Below are 18,071 nucleotides of genomic sequence, written 5' to 3' on the forward strand. Positions count from 1 at the left end.
TGATGAGGTTTGACATCACTGGGGTCAAGGTCACCGAGGCTAATAATATATTTTCCGTCACACTTTTGTTACAGTTTCTCATAGCGCCTTCAATATTTTTATCGATCTCTTCCATATTTGTCATGGAGGTCCTCTATTTGCATGGACATCTACCTTTTATGAGGCTTGAGGTCAGTGGGGTCAAGGTCACTGAGGGTAATAATAGATTTTCTCAAAGTCACTTTAGTTACATTTTCTCATAGCGCCTTCAATATTTGACCAATCTCTTATACATTTGGAATGTAGGTACCTTGCATGAACCTCTACCTTTTTGATGAGGTTTGAGGTCACTGGGATCAAGGTCACCAAGGCTTATAATAGATTTTTTCAATGTCACACTTTTTTTCCCCACACAGTTAAACCATATATCGACATAGCATCATTGGGTAGCATCCATCAGTTTTACTGATACCTTTGTTGAGACTGAATTTATGTTTGCATTTCTTATATCAAGGTTAATGAGAGAATATTATTTGCAAATGGTTTATGTTTAAGATTTTCTTTAAAGTACCGGTAAACAGAAATGTCTCAAAATAATTTCAAACTAAATATCATATGAACTTACAAAACGGCTTAAAGAAAATTATGTTATAAAAGTAAACCTGTGAAGAATGGTTATTTTTATTACTTTTTCTATTAGCTACATGTTACTAAAGAAATAGACAAGAAGTGCAAATGATCATTGATTTATTCAAAAACAAAACATAATTTCATGGTTATCACAAAAATAGTGCAGAGCATACACATATAAAGGCACACCATATGGTTAATGTATTCGTTTACACTTATGGACAAATGCTTTTTTAATTAGTATAAATAAAATATTTGTTTTAGGCGTAACAGTATCACATACAATTAACCAGTGGCCAAAAGTTCATTTGCTCTGCCAACATATGTCTATATAATATTTAATGCTTGTTCTATTACCAAATCACGGTTTATTTGTCGGACAACATGACATAGATAAAGCGGTTTCCGATGGGTAGATCATTTCTGTTAGGGCAGATCAGTTATGTTAATTTACAACTGGCAAGTGGTCAATTAGATGTATTCATGAAATGCAGAAACACAAATTATTGTTAAGGTCTTTTAATTTGAAGAAGGCACACAATGAGATGTGTGAATGGGAGCAATAAAATATACAGCACACAAAAATTAGGAATCTAAAAAGATGAAGTCTTAAAACTAAACATCATCAACAATTACTTATGTCTATAATGTCAAAGAAAAAAGTGGCAGTATATGCAGTAAATGTTTAAAAGAATCACAATAGATTAAATGACCATTCATAACAAACATAACACTCATCTACAACAACAGTAAAAACAAGGAACAATAAATCGGCAGTAAAAAAAAATCTGTTTAAGTATAATATGCATGTAGATGAAAACATGTAAAAATAAAATATGTAATCAATAATACAACAGTACCCTAGTCTCTACAACACACCCTGTTTAACATACTCAAATCAAAAATACAATTCTAAGGTAGACTTAATGACAAAATGTAAATATATTATTATGATATTTTTGTGTTACATGTTGTTTTTTTTACAAAACTTAATAAAACAAACAGATACACAAGTAATAATGATTTCTAAATATTAAATATCAAATCCAATATGCAGAAACATTATCGTAACATTATTTGAAGTAAGTTGAATCAACATAATTATAAACTTATATGAAGTTACACACTCATTGAATTCAAATAAACTTGATAACATAATCCAGTTCAACTTGATTAATAAACAATTCAATAATTAATAAAAAAAATATACAAATTATTCTTACTGTATATGAACAATCATACTATTTATAGAAAATCAGCAGCATATATTTGGCCAAAACTTGTGAAGGAAACACATGCTTTCATTTCCATTCTGTACTAATGCACTAATTTGAATTATCAATAATCTGTCACTTAAGGCCTCCTCTGATCAAATGCTTTCATGAAATAATGCATACTGTAACAACAAAAGTGTGACAGCCTAGAAAAAGCATATAAAACTGCAAAGACCCATAAACAACTGACAGAGTACTTGCCCTCATAACCAGAAAAAGATGCAAGTCAAGTACCAATATTTTGTTGACTGACCAGTAAATTGGAGCACGGACTATACATTTTTACAATATTATCAGACCTTGTGGCCAATAATGGATTTGGAATTTTTGCGGAGGCTGGCATGATCAATGAATTACACTCTGTGGATGATTTGTAATGAAAAGTCCTAGCATCCAGTGAGATTCCAAAGTATGATCGATGTACATTCCTCTTTTTAGGACACGGCAGTTCTGCTTCCGATGCTATACTCCTCTCCCCGTATAGCAGGGAATACATCCGGCTTGGACATAACATGGAGCGACTTTATCACGCGATCTCTGGGAAATTTAATGGAGGACCAATTACTGGAGGATGTAGAGCGTGTATTGGGATGCGACTCCAGTATACTATTGCTCATCTCCATCAGTTGCCTTCGTGCCTCGTCCTTCCCGGACCTCAAGTTCACCATTACATCGGGCGCCTTTTTCAAGCTGTTCTTGAACAGGAATGATGACATGTCATCGCACAGGTGTAGCGAGACCTCGCTCTTGCCTTTAACCTCATCGTCATATTTTTTCTTTACTTGGACATCGTGGATGTGTCGAGGTTTGAATAATATGGGTCGTTCGTCCGTGGTGGGGTCTTTGCTAAGCTCCTTTTTGATCACCTCTTTTGGGAGATTGGGTTTTCGAAGTTTCTTTTTCGTGTCAATGGTTCCCTCTTTAACATCTTTCTTATGCAACCTTGGCCCAAATTTCCCGTCAAAATACTTTGGTGCAGACTCGACCATTGGCATCATGGTGTACTCGTCTCTTGGATAATCATCAGTGAGATTTGTGATGTAAGGAGGGTCGTCAACTTTGAGAGGAATTTTCCAAGGGTTTGGATTGCAGAAGCCAGTACTTTTGGGTCTTTCCTCTGGTGCCTCTTCAGCTTTTTTATCTGAACTCTCGTAAAGGCCAGCATCAAAATCATCAGACTGACTGAAGGTTGTTTCTTTCCTGCTTACTGGTGAGACCTCCCGTATGCTCTTAGATTTCCAGCTAGGCATCGTGTCTGCCCTTCGACTCATGGTTACCTTGCTTTTGGTAGCTGTGCTGCTTTGAGCAATACTGTTAGCCTTTGCCAGAGACTCTGTGGGTGCCTTTTCTGTAGTTTTTGCAGCTTTCTCCTTCTCTTTTTCTTTAGGTTTTGGTCCTGTTGGCATGTTAGGATCATAGCTGTAAAAGATAATTTGAACAATTATTGCCTTTAGACTTTAAGACGTTTTGTGGATAATAGATATCTTCTAACTTCCTTTTTTTGTTAACTCACTCAGAGTTATCACTGCCTTAAATAAATTGATGTTTTTTGTATTTTGCCCTGACTAGAAGTTTATTTTCCATGGCATTCAAGTACAAACTACTGTTCAAATTATGAAAACATTTGTGTTGTTAAGTTTCTTGAACAGGAATTAAGGATATAAATTGTGATTTTCAAGTCACAAATTGTGACATTATGTTTTAATGTCAGCACAAATAAAGATTTGAAAAGACATCACTGTTACCCTTATATTTTTTTTTAAACATGCAGTTTATTTCTAAAAATTGTCTTTGCCAAAGATTCTTTCACCCTGCTAAAACTTATTTACAATCCATCCAAAACTGCAAAAATGAAGAATTTCAACCCAAAATGATGGCAAGAAGCAAACATCAATGGCCCAACAGACGTCATCCTTACCCTCTCTTGGCCAGCCACTGCTTGAAGGCCTCGTCGCTGTAGTGCTCATGCTCTGCCCTAAACTCCGCCTCCAGCTCCATCTCCCGGAGCACCTGCTGCATCTTGAGTTTGCGCAGCTGAACCATCTCCTTGGCAACGTTGTCCTTTCCCTGCTGCCACATCTCCGCAGCTATGATCCTGAAGTGCAAAAAAGGGCGTAGCACATATGTGGAGAACTGAATAATTTTAAAGAGACTTGTTCGGCCTTGTTCAAAGTTGTAGAAGATTACTTAAATACAGTAATCGCAATTTATTAATTTATAAATTTTCTGCATGGCATCAGTGTAGGAACATGCGAAAAATTACCCATAATTTGCATAAACACTGGCTTAATTTATTAATAAATAAGGCCAAATTTTTCAGTCACTTAATACACAAATAAAATTCAGGAATTGCTATTCAATTCTTATAATTCTTATAATTACAACAAAAAATAATATAAGCGTTAATTTAAACAATCTAAAAGCTAAAATGGACTTCTATATGCTGGCGTATAAATCTTGTTTCTGTTATGTTTTTATTTTTGTTGAAAAAGCAAGTCCGCCAAACTTAAATGTCTTCTTGTTTACAGCAAATGAAAAGCAACATCAATGACGTCATTGAACAAATATTTATGACAAGTATTTACACTTGTTAACCTTTAAATTTGCATATAGTATGTGATTATTGGGAAATTGAAGACAGGTCATTTGGGCAGATTATCCTATCAGAATGTAGCATTGATGTAAAACTACAAGAAATTGATACATGAAACAATATAGGCCTTTCATTCATTCAAGCAAAAAACACATTTTGGTAATCATCATCAAAATTTGCTAAATAATAAGTCATTTGTAGAACATTAAATTAAAAACTTTGAAAAATATTATTAAACGAACAGAACATTTGAATTAAATTTTTGGAATTGACATGTTTGGAAAGAAACTGAGCGTTAAACATTATAAAGTTCAGTATGCTGTACAGTTGAAAAGCAGTAATCAGGGCCGTAGCTAGCATTTTTTTAGCTGTAGGCCCGGATATGATACATAAAAACAGGGGGTCCAGGGGTCCTCCCCCTGAAACTTTTTGTTAATCCTATAAAGCCTGTGGTGAGATTTAAAGCATATCTAGACAAATAATAAGATAAGAAAATATAAAACTTTGGCATGTTCTTCTTTGATATTTTACTGTTTTATCTCAATGTCAGAGAATTAAATTTTACTGTTTTATCTTTATACCAGAGAACAAAATTTTAAAACAATATGGAACAGAGAAACATTTAAAAGTGTAACACTCCACTTATTCACAAGTCAAACCATGGGAATTATTTCCAATAATACTTTCTGCATGTCTATAACGGCATTTTTTTGTTCGGCATCAAGGGACCGAATTGACCCGGATTCAGTCAATGGATCAGGATACGGGGGCAAGTGCTCCATTTTAAATTTCCGCGGTCATAAACATCATTCGGAATGTTTTTTTAAAATCCTACGATAATCGATTACAACTTACTGTAGTGTTGAAAAGGAGAAAAGTAGATCTATGGCGATCTATGTAAACTTGTAACAGCAAGTCATGTGAAGAGAAGCGAGCTATAATCTATGCACATAGAAAGAAGTTGATAATTGGAAGATATGTCCTTTGAACACGACCAGAATACGTTGTCTGAGGATTATATCAATATGAAATGCAGATTTCTAACCCCTCACTCCCTCAGGGTCAACATTTTAATGCATTTATCGAAGTTGAAGCATTTTTTGTTCATGTTAACAAAAAAATTGTAGGCCCGGGCCTGCTGTTCCTAATAGCAGCTACGCCCCTGGTAATTGCATGTTTGAGTACCAGTGAAGTTTTGATAAACTCATTTTCTAGCTATTATTAATATTTAACTTATTTCTAAATAAAAAACTTTTTGTGCAAATACATTTATTTCCTGGCATTTTTTACAAGTATACATTTCAGCTCCCTTTGAGTTTTCAGCTATGTGATTTCAAGTCATTACATAGTAATTGAATAATGTAGTAAAATGCTTCCCTTTGATTTTTATCAAATCACTGACAAAACCAATACACTGAAGGAGTAATTTTACAATTTATTATTATATGAAATATATACATGTTGTTGCCAGTAATTGAAGGCTAAAGTATTACTGTAAGACATAACATCTACACTTTACCCACACAAGTTACCTACCCCTGTCATATGCCAACAATTTTATCATAATGAACAAAAAAAAATGCATAATTCAAGACTATTGTCAAGCAATATAAGTCCCCTAACGGCTCCACCATTGTCAGAAATTCCAGATTTATTAATATATATTTGTTGCCATAGCAACCGGAATTTTTGCCGTAGGAACAAAATGAAATGACGTGCATAATGTCCATAATGCCATCTATCCATGTTTCTGGTTTCATGAAAAAATATTAAAAACTTACAAAGTTATCACAGGATCCAGAAAACCACAATTCGGTGCAACCGGTAGCGGACTAATAAATTACACTAATTAATAGGCTGGTAACCATACATTCATAACGATAGGTCGGCTGCCCTAATAGATATGTCTGCTTACCTGGCACATTTACGATGCCCCCAGAGTTTAGCAAGATCTAGTGGTGTGTGGCCTCTACAGTCCTGTCCATCAATCTTCGCCCCCACATCTATGAGCATCTTAAGGCACTGAACATGTCCCTCACTGGCCGCCTGGTGTAAAGGCGTAATGCCATCATCATTACCACTGAAAACAGAAGGGTTCTCATGGTAGAAGTGATCTTTGGGTTGACGTTTGAGCATAAGTTGTGGTGAGATGGCAGGCATAATACTTTAACTACCAGTATTAATTTTATGTTATTTTGTCTTATTGAAGTACATGATGGTTACTTTTATTTTTATGTACCAATATACATTAGATTTGCTTTCCTGTACTCTAATTATAATTACAGACATTGTTCGCTCAGATATACAAATAGATCTACATAACAAACTTGCATCATTAATTTTTTTTATGGCAGATTTCATTGACTACAACTTCACAGTTAAATAACTCATAACATGCAATAAGAAGAGTTATTACTCATCCATTATGCAGATTTCCGTAACAAATAGTTCTCAACTTAACTGGATCCACTAGTATAATTTCAATTATTCATTTTCTGATCTCTTGAAGATGCTGGTTTATTTAATTAAAATAATCCTATACATCAGATTTGTTAAAGCAAAAAGATAAAATAAAACAAAATGAATTATCTTACATAGAAGCATCTGCCTTCTTATCAAGGAGGTACTGCAAACAGGTTATGGCGCGTTTCCCAGTCTGGTTACTGATGCACAGGTGGATAGCCCTCCAACCCGTGCTGCTGGCCAGGTTGATGTCAAACTTGTACTTCTCTATCAGCAACTTGAGGCACTCCAGACGACCATGAATCGCCGACAGGTGAAGCGCAGTTAAACCCTGAAAAGCAATAGAAGAATACGTGGTGCAGATTCATTGTTTTTTCCCCCAACTTACATTTTTGTAAACAACATGACTCTAAAATTGTACTGGATTTGATTAAGATTAAGATTATGCATTAAAGCCATCTCCAATAATTAAAGAGTTAATACTCAATCGTGAAATATTGACTATCTCCAGAATCTGCCGTAAATAGGTTTATGCTATGAATCGCCTGCTGATCCTGAGTAAGTCAGTACTCCGTCACTAAATCAACAGTGGAAGACATTAAGGACTATCAATAAATGTTGTTATCTTAATAGTGTTGCTTTCACAATAAGAAAACAAACACTACCAAAATAGTATAGTGTCATGATAACAGGGAAATCTTTAAATTATCTAACAACAAATGTTTGCTGTACTCGGTCAGCCCATCTGGAAATCGTTCCTGAAAGCCTGAATAGGCTGTCGAAATTAGCAACTTTGCTATAAATAACACAGTTTGACTTATATTTTCTATCAAAAGTATTGTGCTAAGATGTTCTATTCACAAGACACAATGAGATTTTAAAAGAAACACATCAATTCATGCAAATATGGGTCTTATGCCATATGGAACCAGCATTGCCTAAGTTCAGCCTACGCATCTTGCAGTCTGGTCAGGAGACCCCTTATAAGACCATGAAGACTTGCTTGATTTTATAGCGGACATCATAGCTCCATAACAAACTGCTCAGGCTGGGCTTGAGCTACACTGGCTGATACACCATAAGACTTTTTTCACATTATGCAGCTCTTAAGATGTGCTTTTCATGTGTCAAAAGAAAACTTCATGTTACTCAAATACTAAAATGCCATGATATGTTTCAATGTTGAAGAAATATACTCATAATAAGCCTTTTAAGGAAAAATATTATGTGATCTCCAATAGTATAGATTTTATTTACAAACACTATTGTGTGGTTTTAATATACATGCACTTAAATCAAACACATTTCATGCAGTGGATATGCAGCTAACAAGTGAAAAAAACAACAACAAAGAAAACTTTGTTTTAAATAAATTGTCTAAAAACATTCCTTTTTTAACTTTATTTCATATTTGAATATATGCTCCAAATATTTTTTTAAGATATTTCTTGTACATTTACATTTTTGTAATCCTATAGAATATGCTTTTGCTTTCTTTCCATATATTTACTTGTGGGTCTTATGCATATAACTCATACTTTTGATACATTCATATAACTGGTTTGTTAAAACATCAATATGGAAAGACAGCCAGACAACTAAAACTCAACATATTTATTTTAAAAACACCCCATTCAATGCACGGGAAACATCAATTGTATTGGGAATATCACTCTTAGCATGTGCTTGACAACCGTGTAAACAAAATGGCGGACACCTGTCACGAAAAAATACATAAAAATACCTTCATACCCAATGGTAAAGCAAAGAATTACATTTTTATCATAGTTTATTTGGCCATTTTCTAGATTTTGGTCTCGTAAGCTTTGTCGCAGCCATTCAACATCACCGATTGCTGCGGCCATGAACTCGTCATCTTGAATCTTTTTGTCATTATTGACCTTAGTTCTTCGCCGACGAAATGGTCGCGCCGACGATGAAGTATTGTTTTGAGCTGGGTTTTCAAGTGACATTTTACTTAAATGTTATGCTGGCGTTTTTTAATGTCAATTAAATTTCCCAAAAACGTTCAGCACTAATTTTTCCATTTGTTTACACGGGAACATCAATATGAAACAATAAAATTTAGCGAAAATAAAGGCTAGAGTGCACTACACATTTTTATGGAGGATTCTTTATTTGTCTTATCAATCTCCATGCAGAGTTGTCGTTCCTTGCTCTCACATACAACTATGCTGGTTCCCGTCAAATCACTGCGCGGAGGTTGTTGTCTTGTGTCGAATGGCGTGTCAAATGATTTGTGTATTCATTAAATTAATGAAGCTATTTGCTGAATTCCCTTAAAAAATATTTTCTCAATGTAAAAATAATATTTTCTCAATGAAAAAATTATTTTGGTTATTTAATTTATAAATAACGTTATTAGCGCCAGATACGTCCCTCAGAGTGTTTTTTTCAGTAAAAGTTGGGAGATTTTCTCGAATGATTTATCTAATTTTACATTTTGCTTTAAATAAATTCGACTGTCTACATAGGAACTATTTATTAAAGTGTTATAGTCTACGCCTACGCCACAATGTATGCGTGTAACAATTGTCATTTCAAAATCGCTAATTTGCTCTTATACTTATTTGTCCATTTTATCTTGATTTGATATGTTTTATGTCTTAATTTTGATATGGACCATGAGTGTTGACCGCGACCTTGCTTTTTGATGGTAACATTACAGCTCATCAAGCAGATTACTTTTAAATTAATTGAAAAACAAAACAATACACACTAAATTTAACCTGTGATATTGAATTGTTATGTAATTGATTCTTTCGCATGACACTTCGTCTCATAAAGCTGATCACTTAATTATGCAAAGTTATTTAAAAATTGGTCCATGCTTCCGACAAAGTATCAAGTACGAAATTGCTAATTTGATTTTTGACCTTGAATTAGGACATTGGCCTTGATCCTATGGTCTTAACTGTTTCTTCAAATTTATACATATCGTGAACACATTTTAAAAAAAACCTTGAAGTGTTACATTGACCAAGAATCAATCGACCTAGATTTTTGCGTGCGCCTCACCATGCTCGGGACAAAAGGTCATTAAATAATTTCTAAATCGCCCCATTGGTGCAAAAAAGTACCATCTGCCTTATAGTTTCAATGACACATGGTACCTTTTTGAACCAAGGGGGCGAAATGCGACTTTTGATATTGAATTGTGACATTGACCATATACCTTTTTGCGCGTGACGCCCACTTGATTATACTGATCACTTAGCAAGTTATTTTTAACTCGATCCATCATAGACAGAATTATTAGGCGGACAAAATATTGTCAATCACGAGTATAAAAGCGATTTTCAATTGAACTGCCCGGTTAAAATACCACACATGCAATAAAAAACAGAGTATAACAGTATTTAAAACTCACAGATTCATAAAAATAACAGTTGCCTATCCTTTTCTATCCATGTCTTAGCTGTTATCATTATAAACTAAATGTGTGAACTTATGGCACGGATGCCGCCATAGATAACTCTGGTATTTCAAAATTATGAAAAATATCGCGCACAAATTAAATTGCTGGTAAACATATTCTTGAACTTTAAACCTAAAAGAACAATATTTTTTTATGTACACATTCATGATATAAAATCCGACGTACGAACGGAAACTGATAAAGATGTCCTCGATCCCTCTGAAAGTTGTGACATAAAAATAACAGAAAAAGGATGAACGGATTCGCGTTTGAACGCTCACATTTTTACTTTTGTGTCTATGGTTTGTCATCCCCTCGTTAACTTGCGTACAATCACGGAGCGTATATTGACATCTAGAGTCTGTGGTAGAATTAACATAAATTATTATCTACTGGTATGTAATTTTTGCAGATAATCGAATTACCACGCACTTGTGCTCGTTCTTAATTATTATATATGTTAAGTTTTTTAACATGAAAGATGGATATATTGCTTTCTTAAACGATCATATGCGTTCTACATATGAATAATTTGAATGCATACCATTAACAATATTTATTACTTGAAATAACGTACCGGTACCTGGATATAAATTTTCTTGAAGACAATTTAGAAACACCAAAATCAGCCATTTTTTTTCAATTTTTGTTCTTCATGAAAATGAAAATATGAATTTATCGAGATTCATCTTAGAAAAATCCCATATATTGTGCATACATTTTAAAAGAAAGGCTGGAACCGAAAAATCTTGATGCTATATTCAAACGATGTCATGAACAAATTGAAATCAGTGTATTTTAGCCGAATAATCAATATGGCGGCGCCCATGGCTAGAAATCTAGCAGGTTAGTTGAAGTATTTTCCCGTCAAATAATTACACATTACGGATTGTATTGTGCTCCATATAATAAAAGTTAATGAGCCATTGTATTGTGTTCATGCTTTTTGTGTTTTAATACACGGGTCTTAAATGACTAATGCTAGTTGTGAGTTTTCGCGACAGAATTTGAACTTGAAGGTCACTCAAAATTTCAAATCACTCAATAGACAATAATATATTAGAACAGAAAGGAATTACAACAACATCGACCACACACTTCATTTGTTGACACACCAATTATGCTATGACTTAACATTTATAGCAAATATATGATGTATGTGAATATACAATTTTGCTCACCTTATCACAAGAACAAGGAATGGTTCTGATGTCATGGAAGTTGTTCATGAAAGATTTTGGATTTTTAGTACCATACATATGCACAGCCTTAAAGTTCTCACATGGAACATTTAGGATACTGTTTTGTTTGTAACTCTGGGTATCCGTGCCGTCACTTGTATGTCTCCTTATGAATAGCTTGTCAGATTTACATCAAACATTACAGGATAGATCATTGGATGTCATAACCATCTTTCAAATTTTATCAAACTAATTTTGTTTATTTCCTATGAAAGTCTCCTTATCTTAAAATAGATTTAAGCAATTAAAACTTCAAAATCTTATTGGGAATCTTACATTCCATGGCTTTATATTTGGTGTGTTACATCATCAAGTGGTCCTCTACTTTAGTGGCTCAAGTCATTCCTTTGGGGTCTAACATGGTTACGCCCCAGAATTAATATGACTAGACTTATATAGCAAAATATATAACAAATCTTCTCTAAAATAACAAGGCCGCGAGATTTTATCTTTGTTATGTTACTTCATAGTACGTACGGTGTTCCTCTACCAAGTGTTTTCAAACTAGGGCTGTAACGATACATTCAGATATTCGAATTACTTGAATACGGCTGTGGACGAATCGTATTCAGTATTCGCCACCTCCTGAACCGAATATTTGACTAATACAAACAACGTGGTTTTGAGTTTGAAAGTTTAATCATCTTATCTTAACCCTTTCCTTGACAGGTACGCGTTTCTACGACCATATCGATTCCCTGTCAAATACGCGTATCTACGCCTGTATCGATTCCCTGTTATCTACGCATTTCTACTACCCTATCTATTACCTGATATATACGCGTTTTTACGCGGCACGATTTAATTTGCTATTTAAATGCTTAAAATGACGTTTTAAGTGTAACAGAAATGCATATACACCTGCGTTCATCATTTTTCTAAACTGTCGAGTAAACATCCGGTAATGTTGCTATTTAAAGTTATGATGCAATTGGCGACCAATCAAGACAAGGGTTTACCATTTGACATGCGTAAATCACGTTCCGGGATGTGCGCACTTCAGGCATTTCGTAATGTCCTAAAATAACTGCTATTCTCGAACCGAATTTAATTTGGACATTTTCAGAAAACGAATTAATAACTCGTTAAAAATGTCGCAAAAATAAACACGTTCCATAGGGATATAATATCATTTGGGTGTAAATCGATTTCATTCTTATTGTTGTTTGATTCCATTATATCGTAAATGTTTGTTTCCGAGATCATATACGAGAATTACATCGATATGTTTAATGGCATGTACACTAAAATGTTTTTACAAACGACACGCGCTTATCTAAAGTTTGTGTTTCGTAATACACAGGATATTGGATTATCGGTGCTTGATTGGGCAATAAAACAAAGACGCAGTTCGCAGTCTTCAATATGCCTTTGAACTGACCAATAATAATTAATAGCGCACGTGCTAATCTAATATTTAGGGATAAGAAACACGGGTTCTAGACACTTTGAATAAACATGTTTACCGGACGCAGCAGAAGTCTTCAGATGACATTGGCGCGCGTGCCATGTTACCTAGGCGTTTTGTAATTTGGTACACGAATACAAGGGTTTGTCGGCGACTTCTGGGTTATAAAGTTACATGTCGGCGATCAGATAAACTGGAGTATTTGATAATAAAGTAGCCACTTAAAATTGGAATTTTGCAAATAAATACACGAACTGAAGACTTATTGAAGACGCCGACATTGCCGGATTTCGATCGGTAATAAAATGCAAATTCATTATATGAATATTCATGGCACATTATGCAACATCCAATTAAATTGTTACCGGTATCTATAAATGTTTATAAATCATTTGGTGAATTAATGTAATAGAAATACCAAGTATCGTACGAATTTTATAAGAAATAATACAATTGATTTTGAAAATGCATGAAGTTGTTTGAGAAACTCTGTGTTTTTCTATAGTTATTTATAAGAATTTACATGAATTTTGAGGCTTGCAGAATGAATTTATAAAATAAACAAATCTTCAAGAAAGAAAAATTGTAGTTTGGAAAGTAAGAAAAAAAATTAATATTCCAAAATATAATTATTTGTATTTGATTCAACACACCAATTTCGCAAAGTTTCTATATGAGCTGGAAAGAGATTTGCATTTAAACCCAGTAAAACACACAACGGTCAACTTTACATGACTTTAACTGATGAATAAAATAATGTAGAAACAAAAGTTTACACCACAGGAAAAATTTTATTAGCTAAAACTTTCATATCGCGTGTTTTTCAATAATATTTCAACTTTTATGAGAAAATCAGGTTTAAAGCCAATGACCATTGCGTTTCCAAAGAGGTAGATTTTCATTGAAACACAGTAAAACACACAACGATCAACTTTGCATGACTATAACTGACCAATAAATTAAGGTAGAAACATACAGTTTACACCACAGGAAAGGAAATTTTATTAGCTTAAACTTACATATTGTGTATTTTTCAATAATATTTCAATTTTTATGAGAATATCAGGTTCAAAAGCAATGAGGGTCATAAAACAGCGTTTTTCCAATAATGCCTGTAAAGATGGGGTACTGATATTGATAAGATGGCTATCAGCCACTGGTCCGCAGGCAGCTAGGTCTTGTGGTAACTGGAGAGGCTTATATTGGCTAAATGGCTGTCAAGGAAAGGGTTAAATTACAAATGAAGGTTCATACAATAAACTCCTATATTTAAATGTTTTTCTCCTTATTCCAACGTTCTTCATCATGTTTACCCCACCCACTATGTTACACAGTGAGATTATCAACAAAAATGGCGGAATATTTACGACATTGAATTGAAAAATCTTTCGACGGTTGTTTAATGTTTATTTAGGTAAATACGAGTGATTTGCTGCTCAACCATACATACAAAGGATTAAAAGATGGAATTTCTTTTTCTTGTTCAATACTTTTTCTATTGTTTCTTTTATTCAATATTCAATATATCAAATGAGCATATGTCAGATGGGTGACATTGAAATATTATCTCCATCACCTATGTGGCATTTGCTCATTAAAAAAAGGTAAATGGGTACTGTCACTAATGTGTCAACTGTTGACTCATAATTGTTCTACTCAAGGATTTTATTGGTACAAGTAACATCATAATTATTGTGGTTACATGCCAAATACCAAGTTTGTTTAAATAATGCCATTGCTCTATATTTTGGCCCCACCCTGATGGTAACCTGTTCCCTTTATGCATCTTGTTAACATTTAAAAAAAAACTCTTTTAAATTGCAAGGCCAAGAAGTTATATCGACCCCTCCATGGGCAGTAGCTAGTTTTACTTACATTGAATTCTTAAAAAATCTCTGAAATTGAAAGAACAAGAGGTTCTGTATTCGACATGAAACATTGTACGGTGGTCCTCTACATGTACTAAGGTTTTTGAAATCATGCCCCTTGGTTCAATTTTGACAATATTGGCTTCATTTGGGGGAACTTATTATCGTAATGTTTCTGCAGATTTTGAAAATGGTAGCAGACCATTTGTTTGAATGGTTCCTCTATCAATTTTATAATTGGTTACAAAAACATCGCAACAGTTTCACAAAAGAAGTTTAAGTCTCTGGTGAGCAGCCTTTAACATACCCTAAAAAAATTGTATATTTTAAATGGAATCCACACAAAATTTACAGCAAGTTGTGATTTGACCCTCTTGTTTAATAATTATGCACCCTATAAATTTTGCATATTGTAGGTGGAATCTACAGGGCGTTCTCAGCAAGTTGTAACTTGCAGCGTATTCAGAGATGTCTGTCATCGTTGCCAAGTCCTTTGTCATGCCAAGGAAGCAATACATTTTCTTCAGCCATCAACAGAAACGCACAAGGGTAAATTATTTTACAAGAACTGATAGAGACAATTACAATCAAGTAAATGTAACTACAGTGAAACCCCTCTAAACTGGACACTCCAGGGACCACAATAACATTCCAGTTTAGAAGGTATTCTCCTTTAGACAAGAATTAGAATCTATACGCAGAAGCTTAACTGTACCGATAATCTAGTAAAAACACATTGTCAACATATTTTACCAATTATTGTTATTCATTGGCAATGCTCAACAATAATTCAGTATAAAGTTATTTGTCAATGAGGAAGGTATTGCATTGTCAATATTAAAACAACATCATTACAAACATTTTTGTGACAGTTTGATCAATTTGCTTTTGTATTCATGAGACAATTCTACTAGCAGTTTTGCCATTTGTAATATTTCTGAAATGAATATTTAAATAGAAATACTTTTAAAATCCCTATAATCTGGCCAAAAATAGACAAAAGCATGATGAAAAATTATTTTCCTAAGAAAGATCATGATTCTCCACACACAAAAACAAACATCACTTTAAGAAGTGCACGTTTGTTTTGTGTAAATATGATCAGTATTAGCACTTCTTTAAATGGGTATACATCACCAGCATAAATTGTCTATTGAATTACTTTTTGATTTTTACTGTTAATTGTGTGTGTCATTAGTCTGCTATTCTGTCTTCACAAGGTGTTTTTTTATCCTAAAGTCTTATGTGCAGTAAACAAAGTGGTCAATGGTTCAGGAGGATAGAATATTTTTGACATGACCCAATTTTAATCCAAACTCGGTTTAAGAATTAACCCATTTATGCCTAGTGTCTAGAAAAAAAGGCCTTGGCAAACAGCGTAGACCCAGGTGAGACGACGCATGATGCGTCTCATCTGAGTCTGTGCCGTTTGCTTAAAGGAATTTCATTAAGAAATATTCTAAATATAGAAATAAATATACTAGACATCCCTAATTTTGTAAATATATTGATCCAATTTAAAAGGATGGGAGAATCCACTAGGCATAAATGTGTTAAAAGGATACCGATGTAGCGGAAATATTTTATGTATGTTTGTATAGCAGTTTTTTTCTTCCTTAATTGAGACCTACAGAATATCGGCCCTTTCCCCAAGATGTATTTTTCCCCTTTTACAGAAATTTTCCCCAAAACAATGATATCTAAAAAATAAATAAAATAATAATATAAGTTAACCTGATCCAGTGTAGAAAAAAGAAAAATATTGAATAATTTAATTATCTGTTGCCTTGAATTTGTTTTAGAAACAGTAAAATATGTTTAATATATTATTTAAGACTTAACTTATTTTTCTCCAAAATACAGCGTTTCACACTATTTTTTTCCCGTCAAAAAAGGCCAGGCCCTTTCCCCAAAAACAGATAAAAAAACCCTGATTGTATAGGGAAATAAATAGGATGGACCAAATTGTCAGGTATAGAGGTTTTTCACTGCAAACAATATACAAATTTTGTATTTTTTTAATTATTTGAAGGAAATCAATAAACCACATGCAATTAATCTTTTTGGGGGACATATTCTTTCATTACCTGTCAACTCAGTTTTCAGACTGTCTAATTGTTCAAGCAGTTAAACACTTTTTATGGAAGAAAACTCAAGAGTAAAGGTATAAAGGTAAACTCTACTGCGGATTGTGCTTTCAGATCCCTGTTGAACATTAGTTTGCCAGTCTTCAATGCTGTTCGGTCTAAGGTGACGTTTAGCATCAGGAGGGGCAAAGAGAAATCAGTGCGATCCGTTCCTAGCAGGTTCTTCAGATTACCCTGGGGAATATACATCCACGCGAGAGCTGGCCGCAATAAACACAAGTGGAATAAACCGGACTGGATAATAGCCAGAGGGAAGCAGCATGTGTTCTGCAATAAAAGTCGTGCTAAACTGTTTGACAAGATGACATCTCCCTACTGGAGGAAACACAGACATTATGTTGACGACCCATATGCACCCTATTATAAAAGAACTGGTCCTGGTATGCAGGGATCATATTCTCCGCCGAAATTCCTGCCTTGATCATTGATGGTTAGCTGTATTGTATCATGGTTATCATTCGTTGTCAATGAATCTTGTTTATCAGTCCACGTCTAAATGTGAACAGATGTGATTCATATCATCAAATGTGATGGTTTTTGTTTGATACTGTCAAGTTACAATCAATGGTCTATAACGTAAATGATTGATGGACACTTTTTGTAACCCTTATTAAGTTAATGCTTATGCTGATAAATTGAATATAAAAATTTATATAATTTAAAAATATTATGATTTATCAATTCAGCCCTTTTGCAATGCCTTAAAAAATTAATACTCACCTTAAAAAATAACTTTATTTTAAAATACATGCTTAGGGCAAGTCGAGGTTTAGTATTTAAAAACCTATTGTCCTTTTTTGCCTTTTACAGATATTGTGTACTTTGATGCTAAGGAATCAAGCCAAACAGGGACAAATTTACTTCAGTTTAAAAGAAAGGAACCTAATGTCTTATTGGTGCGATGTATTTGCTTTTTGGTAACAATCCTTCAAACTAATTGTGATTATAAAACAATAAATTGAGCAAATAGAATTACATGTATATAAATGTTGTTCCATTATTATCCCCATATTGATGAACTTAAGTAAC

At 33.8% G+C, this 18,071-nt stretch overlaps 2 protein-coding genes across 4 annotated transcripts; one reads left to right on the forward strand and one right to left on the reverse strand.

Annotated features, from left to right (window-relative positions):
• Window positions 1–713: 713 nt before the first annotated feature.
• On the reverse strand, window positions 714–11,622 carry LOC127841981 (ankyrin repeat domain-containing protein 53-like). Of its 2 annotated transcripts, none has more exons than XM_052371236.1 (5): window positions 11,560–11,622; window positions 7,071–7,270; window positions 6,392–6,556; window positions 3,802–3,978; window positions 714–3,302 (listed from the first exon to the last, which is right to left on the reverse strand). In XM_052371236.1, exons 1-5 carry the CDS (start codon window positions 11,605–11,607, stop codon window positions 2,318–2,320), a joined length of 1,575 nt encoding a protein of 524 aa, XP_052227196.1. In that variant the 5' UTR covers window positions 11,608–11,622; the 3' UTR covers window positions 714–2,317. The 2 variants fall into 2 exon arrangements, with proteins under 2 accessions (XP_052227196.1, XP_052227195.1); XM_052371235.1 differs by lacking the exon at window positions 11,560–11,622 and adding an exon at window positions 8,715–9,070.
• On the forward strand, window positions 11,118–18,019 carry LOC127841999 (39S ribosomal protein L35, mitochondrial-like). Of its 2 annotated transcripts, XM_052371297.1 has the most exons (4): window positions 11,118–11,224; window positions 15,312–15,444; window positions 17,097–17,472; window positions 17,853–18,019. In XM_052371297.1, the coding sequence occupies exons 1-3, from the start codon at window positions 11,131–11,133 to the stop codon at window positions 17,461–17,463; spliced, it is 594 nt and encodes a 197-aa protein (XP_052227257.1). In that variant the 5' UTR covers window positions 11,118–11,130; the 3' UTR covers window positions 17,464–17,472; window positions 17,853–18,019. The 2 variants fall into 2 exon arrangements, with proteins under 2 accessions (XP_052227257.1, XP_052227256.1); XM_052371296.1 differs by having other exon boundaries at window positions 17,097–18,019.
• The last annotated feature ends 52 nt before the right edge of the window (window positions 18,020–18,071 follow it).

This window comes from Dreissena polymorpha, chromosome 8 (genome assembly GCF_020536995.1).
Source record: "Dreissena polymorpha isolate Duluth1 chromosome 8, UMN_Dpol_1.0, whole genome shotgun sequence".
Taxonomy (NCBI): domain Eukaryota; kingdom Metazoa; phylum Mollusca; class Bivalvia; order Myida; family Dreissenidae; genus Dreissena; species Dreissena polymorpha.